General features: G+C 39.0%; 2 protein-coding genes across 3 annotated transcripts in view; one reads left to right on the plus strand and one right to left on the minus strand.

Annotated features, from left to right (window-relative positions):
* Positions 1–16,272, minus strand: part of LOC134038676 (multiple epidermal growth factor-like domains protein 10) — a 48,262-nt gene extending 31,990 nt beyond the window's left edge. For both annotated transcript variants that reach the window (XM_062484206.1, XM_062484205.1), the window contains exon 1: positions 16,052–16,272. The gene's annotated coding sequence lies outside the window, so the exon portion shown is untranslated. The remainder of the gene's footprint in view (positions 1–16,051) is intronic.
* A 6,483-nt stretch (positions 16,273–22,755) lies between these two features.
* Positions 22,756–24,517, plus strand: c18h5orf63 (chromosome 18 C5orf63 homolog). The gene is made up of 4 exons (XM_062483823.1): positions 22,756–22,800; positions 23,702–23,810; positions 23,953–24,009; positions 24,118–24,517. Exons 2-4 carry the CDS (start codon positions 23,709–23,711, stop codon positions 24,301–24,303), a joined length of 345 nt encoding a protein of 114 aa, XP_062339807.1. The 5' UTR covers positions 22,756–22,800; positions 23,702–23,708; the 3' UTR covers positions 24,304–24,517.
* The last annotated feature ends 131 nt before the right edge of the window (positions 24,518–24,648 follow it).

A 24,648-nucleotide genomic window follows, 5' to 3' on the forward strand; every position in this document is an offset into this window, starting at 1 on the left:
AAACCATAAGCCTTGCTTACATCATTACAATGTTATTTTAATATAACAACACACAATTGGCAATTATATGCTATTCTGGTAACCTATTATTGCTAATAACTCAAGATCTCCTTCGTAAAAAATGTTGGCACATTGATTCAACAGACCATGACTAACCCCCACGCCAAGGGGGTTAGTCAATGGCCCACATTCGCCCTTAGGGGACTCTACAGGCCACGCCCAAAAGTTCAATTTTCAAAGTAATGGCACATTTTTCATGGGGAAGAATAAAGCCTCAAGGACCCATAAGGTCCACCATGATGGATTTTTCTGTACAGAGAAAATGTGGGAAAATCTACAAAAATATTCTTCTCTTGAACCATAGGTTCAATGGACTTGAAATTTGGTATACTTGTGTAGAATTGATTGTCTGTGCATATTTATGTAAATGTCCACATTGGAGGGCTGTGTTTGATGTCAATTTAACAATATTTCGATTGCTATTTTGAGGCGCTTAGGCTTGCTTTATCATTTTTGGGGTAAATGAGACCAGTAAGTTAGCTTCATTACATTTTATTGCTCTGTATATTATACAGAAAACTCAGAAACCAACTATTCTGACCTGGTAACTTTTATTCTCTATCATACTCCATGGCAATACATAGTTAAATGGACTGCATTTATATAGCGCTTTTCTTCCTTAGCAGCAGTCAAAGGCTTTATATTTTGTGCCCCTCATTTCTTATTCATCCATTCACACACCAAAGGCAACGGAGCTGCCCGCAAGATGCTGGCCTGCCCATCAGGAGCAATTTTAGGTTTAGAGTCTTGCTCAAGGACACTTCGGCACATGGCCTGGAGGAGTCGGGGATCTTACTCCCAACCTTGCGATTAACAGATGACACTCTCTACTAGGGGTGCACCGATCCGATATTAAGATTGGATATCGGCCTCGATATTGACAAAATAGCTGGATTGGGGATCGGAAAAATAATCATAAAATTTTTTCCGTTGCAGCACATCCTACGTCATTCGTCAGCAGCACGTGTGTCGGATTCTGGAAGAGTTGTATGATGTTGTATCTTCTCCCAGTGTCATTGGGGTGTGCTTGCCTTCAGCGAGCACAAACCATTGTTCTCTCTCATATATATTTATTATTATTTTCCCACCCCTAAAGGCCTATATATGCTTCTGCGTTTTTCGAAAAACGGACACATGGGAACGCCCTCTTCTCCGAGGAACGCCCTCTACGAGCTCTCCGTCAGCCCTCGGAGAGCCCCGGAGAGCTCGACGTGCACCTCCTGAATTTTCCGTCGTGAGCGACGGAGAGCTACGGAGACCCCCTTGGCTGTGATTGGTCAGTATTAAGAACCGCTTGCGTCAGGGGCGGGGCGGGGTTGCCGTGATAAACAGGACGAACAGAATCCTTTGACCGCCATTGCTGTAAGTTTTTACAATTCATATTTCAGCTAAACAGTACATGTAAATCAGCATCTGAATTCAAATGTGACGAGAAATGGGCAGTGTAGTTGCTGAAAATGTGCGTATTTTATTGATTAAACGGCTCATTTGTAAATTTGCTCCGACTTCTCGATAACCTGGATAAATAAGCACTCCACGACGACTTACAAAAAAACGTTTCGCCACCTACTCTTCTGGCGGTGAATTGTTTTCAGCACCCACAGCCTACGGAGAACCATAAACGAAGTCTATCCGTCCGTATCCGTGCGCCCGCCCATCCGTAAACGGAGACGCAGAAGCATATTGCGGCCTTAAGGATCCCTCAATATTTGGACTACAAAGACAACGTAGGTGTCAAAATGTTTGTATTGGTCCCGATTAAGTTGGTTGTATTTTTATTCACGTTCCGTTGCACAATTTAGGATTGAACTATGTTTTTGTGGCAAAAAGTGCCTTGTGTTGCACAAGGGAACTTTCTAGTAAGACAGACAGCGATATCAGCGAGCCCACAGCATTAGTACCGTAGACTACTTTTTGCTAGATACCTACGAACATGTCTTAATCTGCTAGATAAGTGGGTTCCCCTTCGTTCTTTTGGTGAGCAGTCTCACGAGCCCTACTTACCTGGCGTCATGGAGCCGACCAGCTAAATAGTTATTTAGCACTAGCGTTGCTACCTGCATATACCTACAGCTGGCAGCTGTGCTCCATTTTGCTCCTAGCTTCAGACCTAGCCCCGGTAAATTGTAGAGCTAGCTAACTACTAGACTTCTGCTGTGTGGGAATCGCAGGAGCTAACAAGTCGAAGGGCGTACAAAAATACAGGGTGTTGATATTCACAGCCTGGAAACATCCCCATCTGCAACCGACGCAAGCACACCCCACAATTTCCCCAGAAATCGTACCCTCTCTAGTTCCCTATTGGAACTGTTTGTTGAAGTTAAAGAAGATTATCCATAGATAGCCTACTATCCTGCAAGTCATTACATGAGGAAGTTTAAAAAGGATTTACTTTTTAATTGTACCTTCTGTGACGAGCACCCAGAGACAGTGGTTTATCTGTTCTGGCATTGCACTCATGCTAAAAACTTTTAGCAACATTTATAATTGAAAATGTTTACAAGGACTTTGTACTTCTGTTTTTGTCTTAGTTAGGAAAGTAATGTTTGGTTAGGAAAGTCTGGTGCCTTTAGTCTCTTCCACATGGTGGAAGGAAGGTATAAGGTGCAGGTATACAGTTTATTATTAATTCAACAACAGTATCGGATCGGGTATCAACAGATACACAAAGCCCAGGCATCGGTATCAGGACTGAAAAAGTTGGATCGGTGCATCCCTACTCTCTACCCCATGAGCCACAGCCGCCCCTTTTTTCTAGTAATTTTTACTTGCTTTGGTACCTACATTTCTCAGATCACAATTGCAATTCTCAAAAGTACTTGTTCAACCTTCATATCATCTAGTCATTTTTGCACATCATAAAATAAATTTCTCATTCAAATAAATTGCCAATGCAAATAATTATGTAGCCGACAATTGACTGCTGTTTCCTACATTATCAATTACTCATGTCATGTTGATCAAAATGTATTGGTTGTCAGTTAAATTGACCACCACAAACATCTAGACATTTAGTTAATTACATAAGCACAATGGTTGAGGCAGTTGTCATAATTGTAGGCCTAATTCACCATACAGCGATGCAAAATTCTGCCAAAGGGATTTTTGTTTCACATAAACAAGACATCAACAACCGACCAAGGAGGCTAAATTCATAAGAACGCTGTTTCTGTCCTATGCCCGTTTGCGGCTTGCTATATCCATGCCTCAAGAAACCGACCAAGGATTCTAAAGTGGTAGGAATAGTGGGTCCAATACCCATTGCGGCTCGTGTCGACACCGACAACTGACCGACGAGCAGACCTGAATCATCAAGTTACAGACCCCGGGAAGTGCCTGTGATGCAGCCAATGATAAAGATGTTGCTTGATGGTGGCACAGACACACAAACAGATTCCTGGAATTATAGATAGTGCAGTGCCCATGCCCGTGATGCAGCTGATTATAAATGATAAACATTATAGACACGCAGCGCATTCGCCAGGAATCCTTTTTGATGCAGACAATTTCAAACATCTCCCTCATATATGGCCATGGGTGATCAGGAATTTCTCTATTCTCGGTCATGTCAACATCGCTAACTCCCTCTGTCTCATCCATAACGTACCTTTCAATAATTGCATCAATGATTGTTAAACCTTTCGAAAAATTCAATGTTTTTAACATTAAAGCAGAGCAGAGTAGTAAATTACAGTAGAGTATCGTAGAGTCATCATCAATGATGCAAACTTTTGTTTTGAAACTTTTTGGGGGAAAATATTCTTCTTGTTGCCTTCTGCCTTGCTCCATGGTAGCTTCATAGACTAGCTTACATTTGTTGTGCATGATTGCCAGGAAATGAAAAAAGGCGCGCAATGACAAGAAATAATATTGATCATGCCACCAAATACAGATTAAATCTAAACTAACGAGCCTGGCTTGAACATTTTAGAAGCAGAAAGTAAAGATATTTGTGTAAAAAATGTAAGGAATGAAAGTTTTTAGAAAAATAAGTACTGGTACCAGAAAAATCTACTTAAGTTCGAGATACCACAAAGACTGCGGCTTGTGTGTTTTGGATTCTCGCAAAGACTGCGGCTTGTATTTTGTTGAGATCCATTTTTATTTGTATTGGGAAACCACAAAGACTGTGGCTCGAGATACCGCAAAGACCGCGGCCTGGGTTCAGAAGGGTTTTATTACTTTTATTACTTGTATTATTGTTTTTATTGATTTTATGTAAAGCACCTTGAGCTGCAATTGTTATTTATATATAAATAAATATATATATAAAGTCTTATTAAGTACAGTAACAAAGCATTTGTACTTCGTTACTTCCCATCTAGTGGAATCAATCTATCTAGTTGATTTGGTGTAAGTTTGATTGGGGTTTTTGCATCAGTAACGCATTCATTCATCTAACAAAATGTACTTGACACACAACTATATATATCCACTGAACCCAACAATGCAACGGCCATCAATTCCATTACTAACTGCCTGTTGGCAATAAACAAATGGATGAATGATAACTTTCTTAAATTAAATGAAGACAAAACCGAAGTCCTACTATGTGGCCCCAAATCCAAAAGAGAGATGCTTACTAAGAATCTAGGAGGCTTAACCCCCTGTCTTAAACCAGAGGCGACAAGTCTCGGTGTAATCCTGGACTCAGATTTGAATTTCAACTCTCACATTAATAAAGTGACCAAAACAGCTTTCTTTCACCTGAGGAATATAGCAAAGGTATGACCATTCATAAACCAAAATGATGCAGAGGAGTTAATTCATGCTTTTATATCCAGCCGGCTGGACTACTGTAACGCACTTTTCACTGGTCTTCCCAAGAAAACCACTGAAAGACTACAGCTCATTCAAAATTCTGCAGCTAGATTATTAACCAAAACTAAAAGGAGAGAACACATTAGTCCTGTCCTAGCTACTTAACACTGGCTCCCCGTTACCTTCAGAATTGACTTTAAGGTCCTTTTCCTCACATACAAAGCTCTACACGGACAAGGACCTAGCTACATTGCTAACTCCCTTATAAACTACACACCAGCTAGAACACTGCGATCATCAAATGCAGGCCTATTAGAGGTCACCAGAAGCAATCATAAGAAGATTGGAAGATAAGAAGATAATTACGCCCCAAAACTATGGGACAAATTACCCATAAATATTAGGGAAGCAAATATGCTAGACATTTTTAAAAGACAGCTTAAAACCTACCTTTTTACTGAAGCATTTAAGTAATTTTATCTCAGAAGGGTTTTACTACTTTTATTCGTTATATTATTGTTTTTATAATTTGCTATTTTAATTATTACTTTTATCATTTGTATTATTGTTTTTATTGATTTTATGTAAAGCACCTTGAGCTACAATTCTTGTATGAAATGTGCTATATAAATAAAGTCTTACTTACTTACTTTATTCTGTTAGCTAGACAACATTTCATCCAAAGAAAACCCATTAAAAGCAGCTGATTCTATATTATGTCAGCAGTCAGCACTGCTAACCTGACCTCACTTCACGAGCAGAGTTAACCTATGAGGTGTTCCATTTTTGTTGACATAAACAATATAAAATCCCCACAGGGTCAATGATGGTTCATACAAGTAAGGTCTGCAGAATCATCAAAGAGATTTAGACCAATCAGTGTTTTCTGTGGCAGTCCATGATCATGTGTTGGGGGCTCTGGGCCCAAGGCAAGGGAATAAAAATGGCCTATGATGGGGCCAGTATGAACCACAGTATGCACAGCAATAAATCAATGAAAACCATGTCACAGCCAACTGATCATGGCACAACATATAACATTTAAGAATCAATCAGATTACCCAGAACACATCACTCCACCAGAAACTAAGACCCAAGCACTGCACTGAGACCTGCTGGTTCTCCTCTTTGGATACTGTAAAATGCCCACAGAAAGTCCACAAGGCCCCCCCTCAACTAACATACAAAACTAGCACTAAAACAAAGGTGGGAAAAACAATGATAGACTATTGCACATAGTCAATACGTCCTCCTGTGAATGCGCAGGAGGACAGTTTAAAAAACAGTACATTGGATTACACAACATTGTTTGTTTGATTGCATAACATACCTACATCATACATCAAAGCAATGTTGATATTCACCTCTTTTTGTTACCTGGGTCCACACAAATCTCTCTCCCTTGGTGGATGTCCAAACACTCCAAATCAAGCTGGGTGTATAAAGAAAGGGCCCCGTCTTCCCAACCCTTTTTGTTTTCTTTCTTGGTCCCCAGGGTCCTACAAGTATAGGCTTTAGGTGGTCTCCTTACCTGTTCTCCCTTTCTCCCCAGGCTAAAGTCATACCGGCTACAACCCTACTTTGCTAAGTCCATATCCTTGATGCTCATTTGCTCACATTTGCTCACATTGCTCACTTCTACATCTTTTCTTTTGTAGTCATTTTTGTATTACTTTTGTATACTATATTCTCTTGGAAGTCGCTTTGGATAAAAGCGTCTGCTAAATGAATAAATGTATATGTACAAGGTCATTTTGATTTATGTTGTTTTGTCTGACTTTATGTGAATGAAAAGGCACAAATTTGTCTGTTTTCTCATTGGAAGTGTACATTCAAAATATCACTGTCCTGGTCACAAAAGCAAAGTTTGTGAGGAATTATAGCTATTTTCTATACTTTTGATGCATAAGGTATTAAGGTATTAAGATACCCAGGAAATAAATTGTTTTACTCAGTGTAAACAAATCATTTGGACAGTCAAGACAATACATGTTTTTCAAAGCAGTAGCCATTGCTTTAGATTGTTTTGATTATGGTCCTCATCATGCTAATCTTTATAATTTGGTAGATTTAAATAATAATATAATTGAATATATACTCACAACTTTTACTTAACTAAAAAATATATTAAATAAAGCCAATACCAAAAGTTAGGAAACCACTGTTTTAAAAGTAAGACCACTTAAGACACTGAGATCACCCAAAACCACAAACACTCTGACTGCCTGAATCCCGGCACAATGCTGAATGCAGCTTTGATTGTTTTTGTTTCTGTCTACCCCTCTGTTGGTTATCCATCCTGACCCACTTGTCTCCGTTTGGATTCCTCCTGTTTGTCTGATGCTGCCTCTACAAAGCATCCTTAGCATCAACAATCTAGTCACATCCTAGTCCACCAAGAACAGTCCAAGTCTGTGTAAGCAGTTTAAACAAACAAATCAACTTAAAAAGTTATCAAAATGTATCTATTGTTTGTGATTCATGAGGCTATGATATTTCAAACGTTAACTTATTGTACTCAGAGTCCTTGATTGTTTCATTATTGTTTTACAGCTTATTGTTTTACAGCTTAAAGGGAGAGTCCCTTCAACCTTCCCAAAGTTTATTCATAATGTTATACTAAGTGACACATTTGAACACTTGTATTGTGTAGCACAGCAGCTGGTCATCTGACTTTTTCTGTCATCATTCAAGCAGTACGGCTCTCGGTAGTGATAGGACACTGCCAGTGGGTTACTATGACACATTTTGATTTGCCAGCTGTTCAGTACATATTTGATGCTAGATAGCTAGCTGGTTAAACAAATTAAATCTAACCACCCCACCAGGTCTGCCTGCCTGCATTTAATGAGGCTGACCTCCTCCAGAAACATGAGACAGGGAAGGAAGCCTCTAAGAGGACTCTTAGGGGCTCTCTGCCTGTCTGTCTGTTGACGATGTGTCTGCAGAGGTGGTTAATGGGGGCACCAGGGCTAGCATTCTCCAGTTTCACTGAGCTAACGGGGCACAGCTGCACCCTCCCTGGCTAAGCCCCCCACACCCCGGGACAACTTTGCCTTGCGCACAAACAAGGGCGATGCTGTATGTGTAAAAGAGCCCTACACACACCACTCCTGAGGGGGGGGGGGGGGGGGGGGGCTTTGATACTCTGCTCAGCTCTGGCCAGTGTCTGGCCAGAATCGGATGCTTATAGAAGTCTTTTCATAAGGTTGGGGCTGGAAGCACGAGAACAGCGTCTGAAGTTGCTCCAAGCTCAAACAAAGGCCAAACTGAGGCCACATTACATAAATATGCATATGCCGACACTCTGACCAACATTGACATTTGCCTTACATAGTTAGCTAAGGAGAAAAGTATTTGGTATTTTATTTGGGATGACGACATGACAGTTTATATCACGCTCTTAAACTAATAAGAAATAACCACCGTAATGAGTGAAAATATTTGAGAACCTGTTAAATTACACTGTGCACAAGGCCGGACTGGGCTCCAGTCCAGGGGCCCCGCCCCGCCCGTTTACATTTACGCGCAGTGGAGGACTGAGCTATTTATTAGCCAGAAAGCTAAGTTATGCTAGCTAGATTCATAGGCAATAACATTGTGTACGGTTGACAAACAGTAAATATAATTTGACAATATGTTGGACAAGAAGACCAGCTAGCTAAACAGCCATGTCATTGTCCCCAAATCCATATGAAGATTTTCACGAACAAGGTATCGGACATATACTACTAGTACTAAGCTACAGTGCGGCTGCAGCCTGTGTACTGTAGCGAGTTGAATAGCAAATGGATGTGAGATGATCGTATAAAAGTTGACATATTCTCCAAACAGTAATTATAATTTGACCGTATGTTTAACAACAATACTAGCCAGCTGTCCAGCCATGTCATTGTCCCCAAATCAAATCAAGATTTCTACGAACAAAATAATCGGCATGTCGTGTTGGCCGCAGCCTGTCTGACTAGCGAGGTGAATAGCGAATGGAATGTGAGATTAGCGGTTACGTGACACAGATACAGTAAATTCAGAAAGGTAACATTTTCCAAATAGGTGAAAAGAAATATTAAAGTCAATCATTGTTGTAATTACATGTTAGCTTGTTAGTCTTTCAAAATTGTAAACGGAGGCTTTGACTGCGTCCCTGTTGTTATGGTTAGCTAGTTATTTCAGACACTTTGTACAGGCTCATACCAAAGAGTATAGTTCTTTGCTCATACTATGTAGCCAGCGCAATAATTTAGAATGGTGAAAAGACAGTTTTGCTGGAACTACTTAGTAGGTGTACATTATCAGATGATAATGGACACCCCTGCAGCCAATCAGAATCGAGTATTCACCCAGACATTCACCAGATATAATGACTTAAAATATTTGTCATTGAATCGTTCATTCAGGAGATTCGTTCAAAAATGCTGATTCGTCCATGAAACAAATGAAGTATTTGAGTGAGTAATTGAATCATTCATTCAAACCACGTTTTTTTTAATAATTCAGATTATTTTAACATTTTAAATAGACTTCAGAATAACATAAATAATGTTATTTTGTTTAGTTGTTTGTTCAGAATTGTGATCTCTTATTGTATTCTCAATTTATCCAGAACATACATAGTTTGTGTATGTATCATTTTGTTCTATTTAAAGTCATGTATAGAAGGGAGGGCCCGAAAATGACTCAAGCCCAGGGGCCCCCACCCCCCTAAGTCCTGCCCTGACTGTGCAACACATTAATTACCAAGTAATACTGTAGTTACTTTGTGCTTAGGACAGTTTTGCTTTCACTAAATAACAATATATACAGTAAAGTACTAGCACTCTAAATTGTGATTTTCAATTAAATCTTCCATAATCTTCTTTGTTCTTCTAACACCCACCTTTTGCAGTAGGCCTGTAAATATCTATGTATTATATGTATGCCCAATGCCCATGTCTGCCCAATTTCAAAGCACAATTATGTGCTTTGACCCCCTCCTATGACATCTGCTTTAGGAGTCAAGTCCTCCACCCGCCACCTATGGTCTTCTTCTGACAACCGTCTGGTGGTCCCACCGCTCAAGATTGCCCGGTCCCAACACAAGCTCTTCTCCTGTCTGGCCCCCCAATGGTGGAATCAACTCCCCACCTCCATCAGGGACACTGACTGTCTCCCCACCTTCAAGAAAAGGCTCAAGACGCACTTGTTCCGGGAGTACAACGGCACTTATGAATGATTGGCTGGACCTGATGTTAGTTTCCTCCAGGATCACAATGTCTCTTATTGAGAGACTTGTTGCTTTTGTTGGTTTGTTGTAACTGTCTTAAAATTATTGTACTCACCAAGAAATATATTATTGTTGCTTGCTTTTTTCCACAGGTACACTCTTGCACTTTTGAGGTTCTTGCTGTTTAATTGTAACTTGTCTAACTACATGCTCTTATTGTTCTTCCATTTGGGACTTATTTGGTTTTCACAATGTATGCATCTTGTTTGGCTACCCGCAATGTTTGGGTTGCGTTGTTATGATAAGTGACCTATGCACTTTTGTAAAACTCTCTCTTGGAAGTCGCTTTGGATAAAAGCGTCTGCTAAATGCATAAATGTAAATGTAATGTAAGTCATTCATTGGACTACCTACCATTTCCTTCACAAGGTAATCAAATAAGCAAAGATTTCTCTCTCTTCAAACCCAAAGTCCTCACAATATTTTTTCATGCAATACTATTTGTATATTACTATAATACATGTTGGATACATGTGTCCTTCATGGTTGACGTCCAAATCAAGATGAACTCTAATTTGAAGGGTCCTGAAGTTAATGCTCTTTCAGACCATACTTCAAGGCATATCCAATTTCAAATATCCAACGGATTTGATTTCACTGCACAATGGAGTTTTGGACCATGGCCACTTCAAAGGAACATTATCATTTTACCAAACTGTCAGCATTGTATTTTACCACAGAGAATTTATGACAGTCTATTGTTACGAATGCTGGATGGGGAATCCTTTAAACTGTAGAAAGAGCATTACTTTGAACTTTTGCACTCAACTTTACTGGGGCGGTGTTTTTATCTCATAGTGGTTAGTGAGTTGTTTTGTTAAACTGGGCATACGGGTGAGATTGAGAGGTGCACAGTGAGTAAACACAGCTGCCTTGTGTTGAGTCTTGTGTTGTGTCTTCTGGGCACCTAACATGCTCAGCTGTGTCGGTTTCTCTCTTCCAGGGTGATCTGCCTTTCTTCCGAAACATACTTTCACTGGGGAAAGAGTCACCAACACCACCATCACATACTACACATGCACATTGACCTACACTCACAACACTCTATTCTGAATTGATAAATAAGGTGGTTAAATAATAGGGGTCCTAATATAAATGGACTGACATTCAAATCACACTAAAGTGTTGTCATGATGTGCACCATACATCAACACTTCAAGACAGGCATTGAAGACAAAAAGGCTTTGTAAACCTTAGGTGATACTTTAGGTGGTGATACCTGATCATCACCTAAAATAAAAGCTTCTTAACATCTAGACAATGTTTTCCTTATCTCTTGACCTCTTGCTTCACCTGGTAAAGTGCTAGGCAAAAGCAGAAGCATGCTGACACTAGCTTTTATCCTACAGCAAGCGAGCAGTTGGTCTGGGGGGGGGGGGTCTTTGTGAAAGTCAATTATCAGCCTCATAAAAGTCTCCCATGCATTGTTTGTTTAACGATTCTCTTTCTTAGCAGCACCTAGCCCCCATTCATAGGGACAGGTGGTACCTTACATTCAGAAATTTGGTACATTTAACTGGGACTCAGGCAATTCAGGCATAAACCACATACCCATGCAGCCTAGTAAAACTACACACTTGAGGTTTAAAGAAACATTAAGAATTACTTGTAAAACCATTAACCACCTTCTTGTCAACCCACTGATAGTGTACAATACAATGTTTCTGCTCAGGATACTGATCTGAAACAAAGGGCATTTTATTCTGGTATTCTTATTATTTATGGTATTTATACCAGCAAAGAGAACATAATTCCACAACACATGAGCTTCTTCAAGGCCACACAGATGGGCAACAACTTCAAAAGAAAAGGGAGGTACAAGAACAGAGTTAAAGTGTGACCAGACACTAGAACCCAGGAAATTACAGTTATGTCTAAATGCTTTTTACTCTATGGTTGAGAAAGAGTCTGGTGTTGGAATATAATGTTACATGTGCTAAAACTCAACAACCAGCCATACCTAAACAGTGATGGTTTTGTTTGTGTTGAGGCGCCAACTGCAAAGGCTTCAGACATAAATCTGAACATTATCTCATCTTTAAAAAGTATTATAGGGAATCGTATGTCACTCATACATGTACAGCATGCAAGACTGCTGTTTGGCAGGGTGAGGTATAGAGTAAATTAAGATAGGATAATATCCCATTGTTATCCTGTAATTTGTAATAACTGAAAGCATAAGAAATCTTTTTTTTATAGAATATTAATATGATTCTTCAATAAAGGAAAATTGACATGGATGATTGTTGTCAAATCTGGTATCAACATAGATAACTTTTTCTGAGATCTGCCATTGGTATAGCTGAAGTAAGTATAATGTCTAGGTTATTAATGTAATGAGCAAAAACTACTACTACTGAATAGTATAGTATCTACTGTACTATTCACTATTCACAATTACCCTTCCATCTCTGTGATTCCCGGAGAGCTGCCAAAAAGGTTTGGAGCCTTGAGCATAGAATTAGATTTTAGCAGACACCACTAGATAGACATTTAATTAAAAGCTTTACACCTGGGTTATCTACCCCACAGCCACCATGCTATGAATTGTCCTTTCAGAGTAAAAAAGAAAAAAAAGATCTGCCATCAGTGAAGAAATGTAATTGATCCTATTGTGCTCAAAAAAGATTACATATCACTATGGGAACTAATCTAAAAGGTGGTTGTGGGATACGATCTAGATTGCTCTTGTTTGAACGCTTACAATGATCAACAACATTCTATGTTTGTGCAACTGACTCAGTACAAAACTTAGCTGATCACCATGGCCATTTTTGGAAATGTATGGGAACTAACAAGAATGAATGTGAAATATTGGGGTTATACTGAATATGGTCATCTTTAGATACAAACGTGTGTGACAACTAAGAATTGTCATGTGATTAAGAATTAAGTGTAGAGTATATCTTGTGACACTGATGTCTATGCAATTCACTGGAAAGGTGCCTTGACAATGATTAATTGAAAAAAGAAAGGCTATGGGGAATTTTCAACTAAATATGAGTTAACTTAAACAAGGATTTTGATAATAATGAGCAAAATATCAAGCACTCTGCACACTGAAAGTTGTATTGCCACCAAAAATCGCAAAAGTCAAAATGCTGTTGGAATGGGAGTGTCCTACAGTATTGTGGGCTCATTCACTTGTAGTTGGAGAACAGGATTACTTCCTTGCAAAGAGACACAAAGCTCTTACCATTTTCCTTGGGCTTCCCAGTAAACATAGACATGTGTCCCTGTCAATCACAGTAACAATCCATTTGCCCCTTTTCTCTCATAAGTCAAGACAATGTATTTTAATTGTTGGTATGGCCAGTTGTTTTATTATCACTATTGTATCTATTAACCAAAAGAGCTGGTATTAAATACCTGATCATTGATCATTTGTAAACCTGTATCAAAAAGTGTATTTATTTATTAAATACCAGTCTCAGTCGTGGGCACTGTGTAATTCAGCAGAACTTGAATTGACTACCCATTGAAAGTAAGTTGTCAGAGCACAATTAGCCTTTTTCTTATTCATCTCATTAGAAGACAATACAGCTGCAAAAGTTCTACAAAAAGAGGCAACACACGGAAGCATTTGAGACAGCCTTAGTTATTATTTATACCCCAGTCTTTGTTAATCTCTAACCCTGTAATTATACATAAAGATAATGCTGTTTTGTTGCTGCCAGATGGCCACTCTCAAAACTAAACCATTAGACAATAAGGTTGAAAGTATAAGTCTACAACAGTGGTTATTCTCTTGACATTGTTACTCCATTACATTAGTTGTTCAGATGATTATGACTTTTTGAACTATCTTGACTAAATTGATCAATCTTATGTCTGCTCAAGAGCTTGATGATAAGTTTATTTGATTGGCGGAATGTCTGCCATGGAGAGGCTCAACAAGACCCTGCCACCCTAGACTTTTTGCATCACAAAGAACTTGGATGAAAATTCAGACAACATGTCAACAGTTGCCTTCATTGCCTCATGCTTTCTATTAGCCTGCTCAACTGACAGCCAGGGCCGTTGCTAGGAATCCTGGGCCCTGTGACAAAATATATGCCCGCCCCCCCCTTCCCCCCCTTTTTACAGTCCATGGAAGTCAGTCAAATTTATGAAGGTCTACTGACAAAAAATATAACATTTGTAACTGACGTGGTCACGCCTCCGTTGGCCTCCGTTGGCCCACAACCAGGAATCTATCCCGCCACCTGAATATCTCAAGCCTGACCACTACCAACTACGCCAACGAAAAGCTAGCGATTCCGCTGTGCATGTTTCATAACGTATATCTCTACACCAAGTATTTCATGAATTTCTAAATAATTTTAGTGGAATGGTAATTCAGTAAGTAATGAATTACGGAGATATCAGCCCATATTCTGTTACTGGTTTACACCGCGAGCAATGTCAGATGACTATGCTATGAGTTTCAGGAGCATGAGAAGTGCTAGCTAACCTGCGTGCCGTGTAGCCTACATCATGATAGGTACACTAAGGTTATGTTGGTCACCTCACCTCTCAAATATTTTGTTGTTGTGGTGAAAAAAAGAATTCTGAACAATTTCCCAGCATTGACTCTCTTTTCACTATGCATTCTTTCTTTTATTTTTTCTGCCCCAGATTTATGTTGCGACGACATCTTCCTGCCACCCGTTGCAAACGCAATCCAACTGTCGCACTGAGTTGCACTGCACAATACTTGGGAATTGGGAACGTGCAGTTGGAGCAGATCATTTATTCGAGCGGGGAGGAGGGGGACCCTAGAGATTTCAAAATATTTCATTTAGAAAGTGTCCGCAAGTGTATTGTTTTGGTTTGAAATATTGATTTGATTGACAAACAATTACTACAGACATGAAAACCAGTAATGGGCCCCCTCCAAGCCATGGGCCCCGTGAATCATATCCACCTTTCCCCGCATCACCCTGCTGACAGCCCTACACTTTGTAAAACCTATGTTTATTTTCACTTACATACAAAATACAAGACCATTTAACCGTGTGGTCTGCTGTGTCGTCTTTCTTCCTTCCAATGGGTTAGTCATGTGATGATGTGGGGGAACAATGAGCGCCACTGCAAGAGTCTAACGCTTGCCACTGCCCCAGGACACTGGCAGCGACGTTTCCCTCAACTAAAATAGTCCTCGCCCTGTGGCACATTCTGGACCGGAATCCATTTAATGGTGTGTTAGACATTCTTTTTGTTAACTCCATGGACAATTTTTCTATTCAGAGTGTGTGTCTTTAAAAGACAACGATTGGTTGGGTAGAAAGGGATTTTTAGACACAAACGCGAACACACTTACACACACACACATAGATGGGGAATAGCACAATAGCACAAAATTATTGCTCAAACACGTCAAAACACACACAAGCATAACAGTGCTATTTTAGAAGTGTGATGCAGAACCATGACATCTATGAAATCCACAAAACCAGAGTATAATTTTATCTTGAGCAATATTTTAAAACTATAAAATGGCATTACTGTCAGCCTTGGCAGCATAAGGTGCGCAGCCGTAGCCTACTTTTTTACTGCTCAAATTGGATGGAATGGCACATGATCACACAATTTACAACGTTTTTGTAAATGATCTGCATTGGTACAATGCGCTAGTGTTTCAACCTGGATCAGTTTACTTTTGTGAATGAAGAGAAGACATGTGACAATGTTTTTAAGTGGATCTCGTCTCAGCAGCGCACTAGAACGCATCATGCGTCTTATCTCTTTGCTGCTAAACAAAAAAACTACTAAATAGCCTACATTAACGATACCCCTTCATCTTAACATCCCTTAAGTGCATATAACTCCACAATAGCATGATAGTATACGAGGCATGAGATACAATGCCAATGGGGGGGGGGGGGGGGGGGGAATCGCCGAATTCAATACAATTAGTTAGTAGATTGAAATGATGTCAATTTTCGAAACGAGACAATCAGAATGGAGTATTATAGATTAACTTACCTATTCTATGGCCAAGTCTTTTGTCCTATTCAGTCTCATGGATCCTTTCAAGAACACTCTTTTCGGATTTAAATTGTCCTCTTAATTGATGAACAAATAGCAGGTTCATGAAAAAAAGGTTTCTCCGTTGGATCAACGTTACTGGTTTCATAAGAAAAGAGTGATGAAATTAAATAAAAACGTAACTTGACTTTAGATTGTGAGCCTGTCATTAATAGCGGTAAGCAAAAAAAAAAAAAAAAGGTTGGCACCAATACATCTCAACAGCAGTCAATTGGAGAGTGAAGTTTTCCAGATTCTCTAAAACCACTGGCACGACCCTTGTCATGACTTCATCGCAGTCTCAGCCAATGAGGGCGGCGATAGTTCGATGGATGCAAGGAGACTTGTGCATTGCTAAAAATGAAGCTTTGTTCAGTCCTTGTGCCTAACTTTTGTTTTCGTTTAATAATTGTGTGCAGTATGGAGTTTTCGTTTATCAAAACATTGTTAGCACTGTGCGAATAATATTCAACAGGTTAAACCATTAAATTACTTGCAAAACAGTAGCATAATATATAAATGATTTTCACTGGCTAATGTATCTGCAAATGTGAGACAAGAACCAAGTCTTCTTTTTACAAAACCCAAGAGTTGGAGTCATCTAGTGGTCACTCTTGAAACTTCCTATTATGAATAAGACTTCAGTGCAACGTCATCTTAGTTGATGGACCTTTTTTAAATCATGAAGGATGTGACTTTGCACTACATTACAAATCAATCTTTATTACATAATTTCTCAAGGTTTTCATCTCTCTTAGGGTGATGTCTCACAGAAGCTTTCTGTCTTCTTTCTTGTGTCATGCTTTGTATGGAGCAGAACGAGGATTCCAGAATCTTCTCCCAACGTCTCTTTATGTTTGAGCACAGTGCGTCTGCTCACGAACAGCTCTGTCTCATCTGTGAAAGACAAGTTTGAGAGCTAAGGTCTGAAAGAGAGGGATGCCATGTTTGTTAAAACCAAGCAAAAGGTAGGAACTTGCATAGCAATAAAGAATCAGGCTCCTTCCCCCTGGACTCAGGACAAAACAGTCCTGTTTTTCTTTATGTAGGCTAAATGTATTGAGCATTTGAGACAAAGTGCTTATTGAGTTGTAAGCATTGTGTAAGCATGAATTATATTATTGTTGCGAATTATATTATTGTTGCTTGCTTTCCCACAGGTACACTATTGCACTTTTGAGGTTGATGTTGTTTAATTGTAAATTGTTTAACTACATGCTCTTATGTTTCTTCCCATTGGCACTTATTTGCTTTTCACAATGTTTGCTTCATGTTTTGGCAACCCACAATGTTTTGGGGCTATCTCGTTCTTCATGATCATTGACCTATGCACTTTTGTAAAGCTCTCTCACAAGTCGCTTTGGATAAAAGCATCTGCTAAATTAATACATGTAAATATAATGTAAGCAGGCAAGAGATGGTGATTTTATTCAAAAGCCCTTGCTGACCATGCTAAGATTTACTAGGTTTACTAGGCCCTAAACATTTGAGGTTAAACCACATTTTAATGTGGTGCAGTCCTATCTATGACTGACTTGGAAAGTCATCTTTGTTCTTAAGCAAGGTTTCATTCACATTTGTTTTGCATAGGCAGCTGCTTACCTGTGTCTTCACAGTCTATGTACTGAGGTGATGTACTTTGAGTAGCTTTGATGCTATGCTGTAATCGCAGCTCTGAAAATCACTCATTATAAACTATCCATTATCATCCACAATTCAACCTTCACACAATCATGTGATGACTGAAGTGCTGATGTGCTTGACATTACAACAAATGTACTGTGATATGTGAATTAAAACTGTAAATCGAGTTGTACATTGCGTACATTGCGTTGTACATTGTAGATCATCTACCTGGTAAAAAACAGTATGGCATGCTTAAGAAGTCTGAGCTACCACAATGCCAAGTACTATTTGTAATTGTTTTATAAAAAATATTAAGCATTCCAAGAAATGCTAGGATTTATAAAAAAGCCAAAGCTGCTGACAATGTGTATGAACTTTTCTGTGGCACTGTAGTGTAGTAATTTAATCTGTTCAAAATAAACTCCCCAAAATACAGAGCAGCCATAGTGTGTAACCAGACAGTGTTTAGTCTGACTGTCTAAACACTGTTCATAAGAGGTGTCACTTATAGTATGTGTTTGAGATTTAATTCAAAAGGGGTTCAACCAAATTTAGCACAAATGTTATTTACATAAAGATGAAAATATTGTTTTAATTGCAGCATTGTATTTTGAGTCTGTATTGTAGAAATAAACTGAACCCAAAGTCAAATAAAACATATAGATCCTCAACCAATTTTGTAGTCTAAACATCTAAACTCAACTTTCAAGAGTTAAAGCTGCCAACCCTACAAAAACATTGTGACACATGTACTACAGATTTCCAATGGTTGGCACAGACAAGGTGTATGTCAACGAAGCCTAACCTACTGTTCTGACCAATCACAGAATAATTCCCTAAATTTGCCCCAGTGCGAAGGGATCGGTCGACTGACACACTACTAATGGCTGGGGAGCTATTTTGGAAGGTCAGTCTAGGGGCTTTAGTGTAATCCCCATCTGACGGGACAGTTTAGGTTCTGTCTAGAGCAGCAGGTTTCTCTGTTTGACAGCGAGTGATGGGGAGACACTGGAAACATCCGGCATCATGGTTTGGGATTAAGTAAAACACACAGGTTGTCAGAATGGCCCTACGTAGTGCCGTTCAAGTGTTCCTTTTTGCTTACGAACTTGAGGAATTAGAGCAAAGTAAAAGTGGATTGTATTCTAGTGTGTGTGGACATTGTAGTCTGTCCTTATGTGTGCATAATGTTACAACCTACGTTACTATCAACTACAGGTAGAGTGTACTGCATGAGAGCTGAGGAAGCATTTAAAGTTATTCAAATCAAGTTTACACACAATGTGAATTGACCGACCACTAATTGGCCGGATTTTCTGACAGGAATCTAAAAGAAGATTTTTTTTTTCAAAAAGGTATTTCAAGTTGGAACCCAAAGAATCCAGTGCCAAATCTCATCTGTTCTTGAGGGAAGAACTCAGCCCTGGTTTTCAAAGCAACGTTTTGCACACATTTAAGCAAAAGCTTAAAACAAGGGTACACCTCATGATTTCGCTCTTTGTGCATAAAAATAAAGGTTCAATCATATACCTGAACCACTGGTTTCACACAAAAACAGCATATCTGCTGAAAATTCCTATGACATAATAACATCACTGTAGTCTATCTAGCAGAACAATAACATACTATGACAGTTTGTGAATAGGACCACATTCACTTGGCCATAAAGGGAAGGAAACACTTATTGAGTAATAATAATAAGCGCATCTTACACTAAGCACCATATTCACTTCCGTTTCGGTGCATAGTTTTAATACAGGCAGATTAACCACCCTATTCTAGGGGTTGACACACATTCATTATTAAACTGCTGTATATGTGACAGGTGAAGTTTAGATTTCAGTCATTGTCTAGATTTCAGTCATTGTCATACACATATTGATAACATTCCTACAGTATTATTTTAATATGCTGTATATAACACAAATGTTTTATGAGTAATGGAAATATTTTATGAAAGTTTGAATATGCAAAATATTTGTGTAATACATGCATAAACATGATAAAGGTGCTAATTAACACTGCACTATTTGGGGAGACATTATTAAAAAAAAAATGAGTACAAACATGTACAAACATAATTTTGGTATGGAAGCAGTTGCTATTAAAATCCTGTAGATGGTGATATTATACCGTTAATCTGCAGAACTAGGAGCGCATGCAATCTTACAGCAAGACTTTGTCCAAGATCCTTATGTGCTAAATATTAAACAACATCATGTGAACTACCAGTAATTTACATCCAGTATTGTGTTTGTGTTGTTAGGTTGTTTGATGCGTAATTTAGGCAAACAACACATTTTCTGTGTTCATTCTATTTTAAACAAACCCCAATCAAGTACTCAACATACAATTTTGATGATGTGCATTACATTCAGTCAAAAGTAGGCCAACAATAAACATAGTATAACACTTTATCCTTATAAAACTTGTTCAACACTGGCAAGAATGGAATGCATTGCAACCTGCAAACAGTTCCTGAAACAGCAAAACAAGAAACAGATCAATAAACCACCTACTAAAAATAATACTGACTTTTCAATATCCAGCGCAGTGGGCTGTTCCGTCAGCTTAACCATTGGCTCTTCTTCCATCTGTGTGAGGAGCAAACCTCCAACCTTTAGCTCTATACAGACAAAACACAATCACTCATAACATAAATGTACATGGCTTGTTGAGAGATACTTTAGATACCGCTACTCACATTTTGGGTAGTATAGGGTAGTAAAAGTCAGATATATAGTGTTATGTGTGAAGTAGGCTACCAATCAATATAATAAAATATATGGTAGGCTACCGTAGGTGCAGAGAATAAGCAAAACCAAAATGCCTACTGTAAACTGCTGGGCAGCTGCAAGATTTCCTTTCATAAATAATAAATAATTACAGGCTTTCATATTTACCTCCTCTTTCGCTTTGGAGGCTATAGGCCTATCACCTGCTGATTTCAAAGTTCGTGTCCGTTGTCCTGGTAACCGGGTGGCCTCCGGGGACATTGGAGGTGGAAAAGGTTGAAAGCATTCCTCATCTTCATAACGAGGAGGAATCGTGATGTAGTATTGTTCTGCTGGATTGCACATTCCTTTTAATTACTGTTATCAATTAATTGGAAAGAACCTGAGACGGTTCACAGCGAGCGATAGAGTAGTAATTAGAATAGGCTATGTCAATTAAAGATCATGTAAAGTAAATTCCATGTTTTGCTTCTAAGTACATTATATACGTGTGAAATGAGTTCCTGAAAGCATGTGCAAAGCGCTAAAACTTTGTCACACTGAAATGTGGAGTTAAACCGAAGAACAGTTTCTCTTCCGTTTTCAGATCAGGTTTTAATGGGCGGAGCCAAAAAATGCCCTATCTACGTCATTTCGCCCTATCTACGTCAGATCACTGAATGGCTCCTCCTGCTGTACTGTTATTGTAGCCTACATCAACTAGCTAGCTAGCTAGCTTCAGGATGTCTCCCACCACCCGCAACTGCATCTTCCCTGGATGCAAGAACTCCAGCTGCGCTGCAACGCCATTTAAGTTCCCTATTGATAATGAAAGGAAAAATAGGTGGATAGATTTTGTGAAGAGCCACGCTCATGGAAAGCTTCGGATAAACTCCAACAGCCGCCTCTGCACTACCAGAGACAGACGGGGTTCACCAACACACGGCTTCTCTTGCAGCGCGGAGCCATACCGAGCATCGCCCCTCCGGCCGTTCATCCTCCGGTCGCACCTGGACCATCCACCGCCGCCTGCAGTTCATCACTCAGTTCTGTGTGCTTGTTATAATTATACTAGATAACTTTTCCAGAGGTATCTCTGCTATGAGTTAGTGCAAACCGCTAAATTGATATTAGGCTACTCGGTGTAGAATGATGGTATTTTGGTGAAATGGTAGCTAATGTGTTAGAAGTAGCCTAGTTGGAGAGCTCACTGTCTGCTGTCTCTGGTGTCCATTTTTACTGTTACAGCTCAGGGGAACATTTCATTTATATGCATCTGTATGTTTCACTCATTGAACAAATAAATTCTAATACGGTTTTGTTCGGCTTGACATAGCGTCCATTATCTGGGTCGGAGGTAGGCACTAGGCAGCGAGGGGCGGAGCTTCAGCTCCTTCAGGCAACACGCCCCCCCCAGTCTCAAGCAGAGAAGACTGCTGATTTTTTTTACGATTTCAAAGCCTAATTTAACATACTTGTCGTTGTTATTTTTTCATTCGAATTTGGATGGGTAGTTAATAACACATTATTCTGTGGTGTGGCGAACTTAAAACTCGTTTCCAGGTCCACTTTACAGGATCTTTAAAACTTGAAACATTGATGGATTTACCTCATGCACAAAAGATTCTGCACTTGTACAGTGACAATGTATGTTAGTATCCCAACATACCTTTTCTAAAATACTAGGCTATACCTTGTTACTCGTCGTCTGTATAACTGCAAATAATGCATGTAAGAATAGAGTTAACGTTACATTTCACTGAATGAGGCTTGTTAATAAAGTATTAATAAAGTATATATCTATCTATCTCTTGTTGCCCCACGCAATTATACTCTGCGCGCTCCCTGATTCTAAACAAATGCCACGCTGTGCATAAACCTCACCAAATAATTACGCATGTGCGTCAGATTGTTACTATTAAGTGGTGCACTATTTACGTCGAAGTGGATTTGTGCTGCGCCACTATTCAATCCACAAATAGTTCAGCACACAACGTCTGATTACATAATACATTGTTATACCTAATGGCTATGTATTCATTTAAGTTTACAAGTTTTACAAATGCATATGTTTTTGCTTCTCTTGCGTACGTTATGACCTCTACTATTTTTTTTAATTATTATTATTAATTTGATTAAAAGCAGAAAAGCAGGATAAACATTCACTATTATAAAAAATATGGGTTAACCATCTGATGTGTGGATTTTATAATACAATAATGCCCATCCAACACCAATCAGGCGTACACTTTGAACTGTGGGCCTTTATGATTGACATCTAGCCGACCAATCCGAATATTTGCTGGGAACAGGAAGGAAAACCAACGATTGGTTTCGTTGAGGCTTGAGGACATAGGCTACTTTAAGGTGAGGTTTTAGGCGAATAACCTGGTAAACTATATCCATATTACCCAGGGCTAAAGTCTGCATGTAGCCTACATGTTGACGGAATGTCTCAAAGAATGTGTACATCGATGATATATAGACCTATAACAACCAAAAGACGCAAGACAACGCTAAATATACTTGATGAAAGCTTCCGCCTACGCAAACGGTGTTACTGTTCATGTTTACATATGATCTAATTTCTGTGCGATTAATTTAGTACGTTGCCTTTCATGTGTATAATTTCAACAGTCACTGTTACATTTAGCTGGCGTCTTCAAACATCAATAGCCTCTCACATGCGTCTCTTCGCACGTCAGTTATTGTGGCCTATAGGAAATAGCCATAGATTTAACTTGTGGGCTAAAATAAAATCACATTTAGGTGGAGTGAAAGTGAAATACGATTGGTCCTCCCCAATATACATTACAACGTAGCTAATGTGTTACAACACAGCACTACTTTTGGTGTCCCCCCTAAAAAATTGCTGTTGAGAAAATTTAATGTCGGCTAATTGTCCTCCCTATGACATTTTCTCCCCTGGTCGTGTTATGACGTGCAGATGGTTGAACCACAAATATAATCTTTATTCTACAAATATTTTCAATGTGCAGTGTTCAAAATTAATTTCAGCTACAAGCCAAATGTATGAGGGTAAAATCTATAGGAGGCCTACCATAAGATCATTTCGGCGACAAGCATGCATATCCCTGTACGACGGGTTCTACTTGTGCTATACTGTATAGACATTTGCAACTGAAAATGGGTACTGATAGTCCCCCTTGGTCCACACAAAGATCTAAAATACGTTTGATTCTTATTTCTCCAATATACTGTTTAAAATGTGTTATGTTATGTCAGTGACTGGTAAATTATTTTGCAGGAAGAGAATGCTAATATCAAGAACTTTACATCGGATAAGGACCTCTGCTTATCTGCCTCAAAGATTTTTCTCTCAAAAGGAATTACCCTCTCTTACACTGTTTACCAAGGTAAAGCATAATTGTTGAGCCGAACAGATTACATTTTGGGTTGAATTGTTAATTTCCCAAATGGGGGTCCCTTAGTAATTCAATATGAGTATGGATGTCTTCAAAAACATGTAATGACCTCAATCATGCTTAAAATGTTCAGGACCCATGTCCATTATGTGAAGAAGCAAAAGAAGTCCTTGAAGCATATAAACACAGGGTGAGTGTGGCTTGTAATCATGTTGTTTTACACAGACTTTAGGGATATTAGTGGTCATAAATTAATTTTCTCTCTCCCTTTTGTTCTGTTTCCCCCGATTTTGAGCAGTACATTTTTCAGCAGGTGGATATCACCCTGCCGGAAAACAAAGTTTGGTATGACAGATACAAGTATGACATCCCGGTGTTCCATCTTAATGGGCAGTTTCTGATGATGCATAGAGTTAACATTTCTGTTTTGGAAAGACAGTTGGAAAAAGAAGAGGACAAACTACGACATTCAATACATGTATGAAGTGTGTGTGTGTGTATGGGGGGGGATGCATTTTAGATGTCAAGATTAACTTAAATTTGTGTCAAGATGGTTGTTAGTGAAGAGTTTTGAAAAACATGAACTGAGTATTGAGAAATGCCTCTAACCAATTGTAAAAATTAAAATATATATACATATGTAACCACATGTATTTTTTGTGAATGAATGTAATAACAATATTTTTGTCCCATCTGTTCATGATCGAAGGTAGTCAATAGGCATATCAAATGTGATTTTATATTGAAAGGCATGAAGAAAATGCGAGATTTGATTCATACCACTAGGATGCGCTAGGGTACTCATTACAATAACATTCCCAAAGACCCT

Source organism: Osmerus eperlanus, chromosome 18 (genome assembly GCF_963692335.1).
Source record: "Osmerus eperlanus chromosome 18, fOsmEpe2.1, whole genome shotgun sequence".
NCBI lineage: Eukaryota > Metazoa > Chordata > Actinopteri > Osmeriformes > Osmeridae > Osmerus > Osmerus eperlanus.

Coding starts and splice junctions, on each gene's coding strand:
- c18h5orf63 (XM_062483823.1), top strand. CDS start 23,709: ATGCTAATATCAAGAACTTTACATCGGATAAGGACCTCTGCTTATCTG. Junction 23,811..23,952: donor CTCTTACACTGTTTACCAAG/GTAAAGCATAAT, acceptor TAAAATGTTCAG/GACCCATGTCCATTATGTGA. Junction 24,010..24,117: donor TTGAAGCATATAAACACAGG/GTGAGTGTGGCT, acceptor GATTTTGAGCAG/TACATTTTTCAGCAGGTGGA.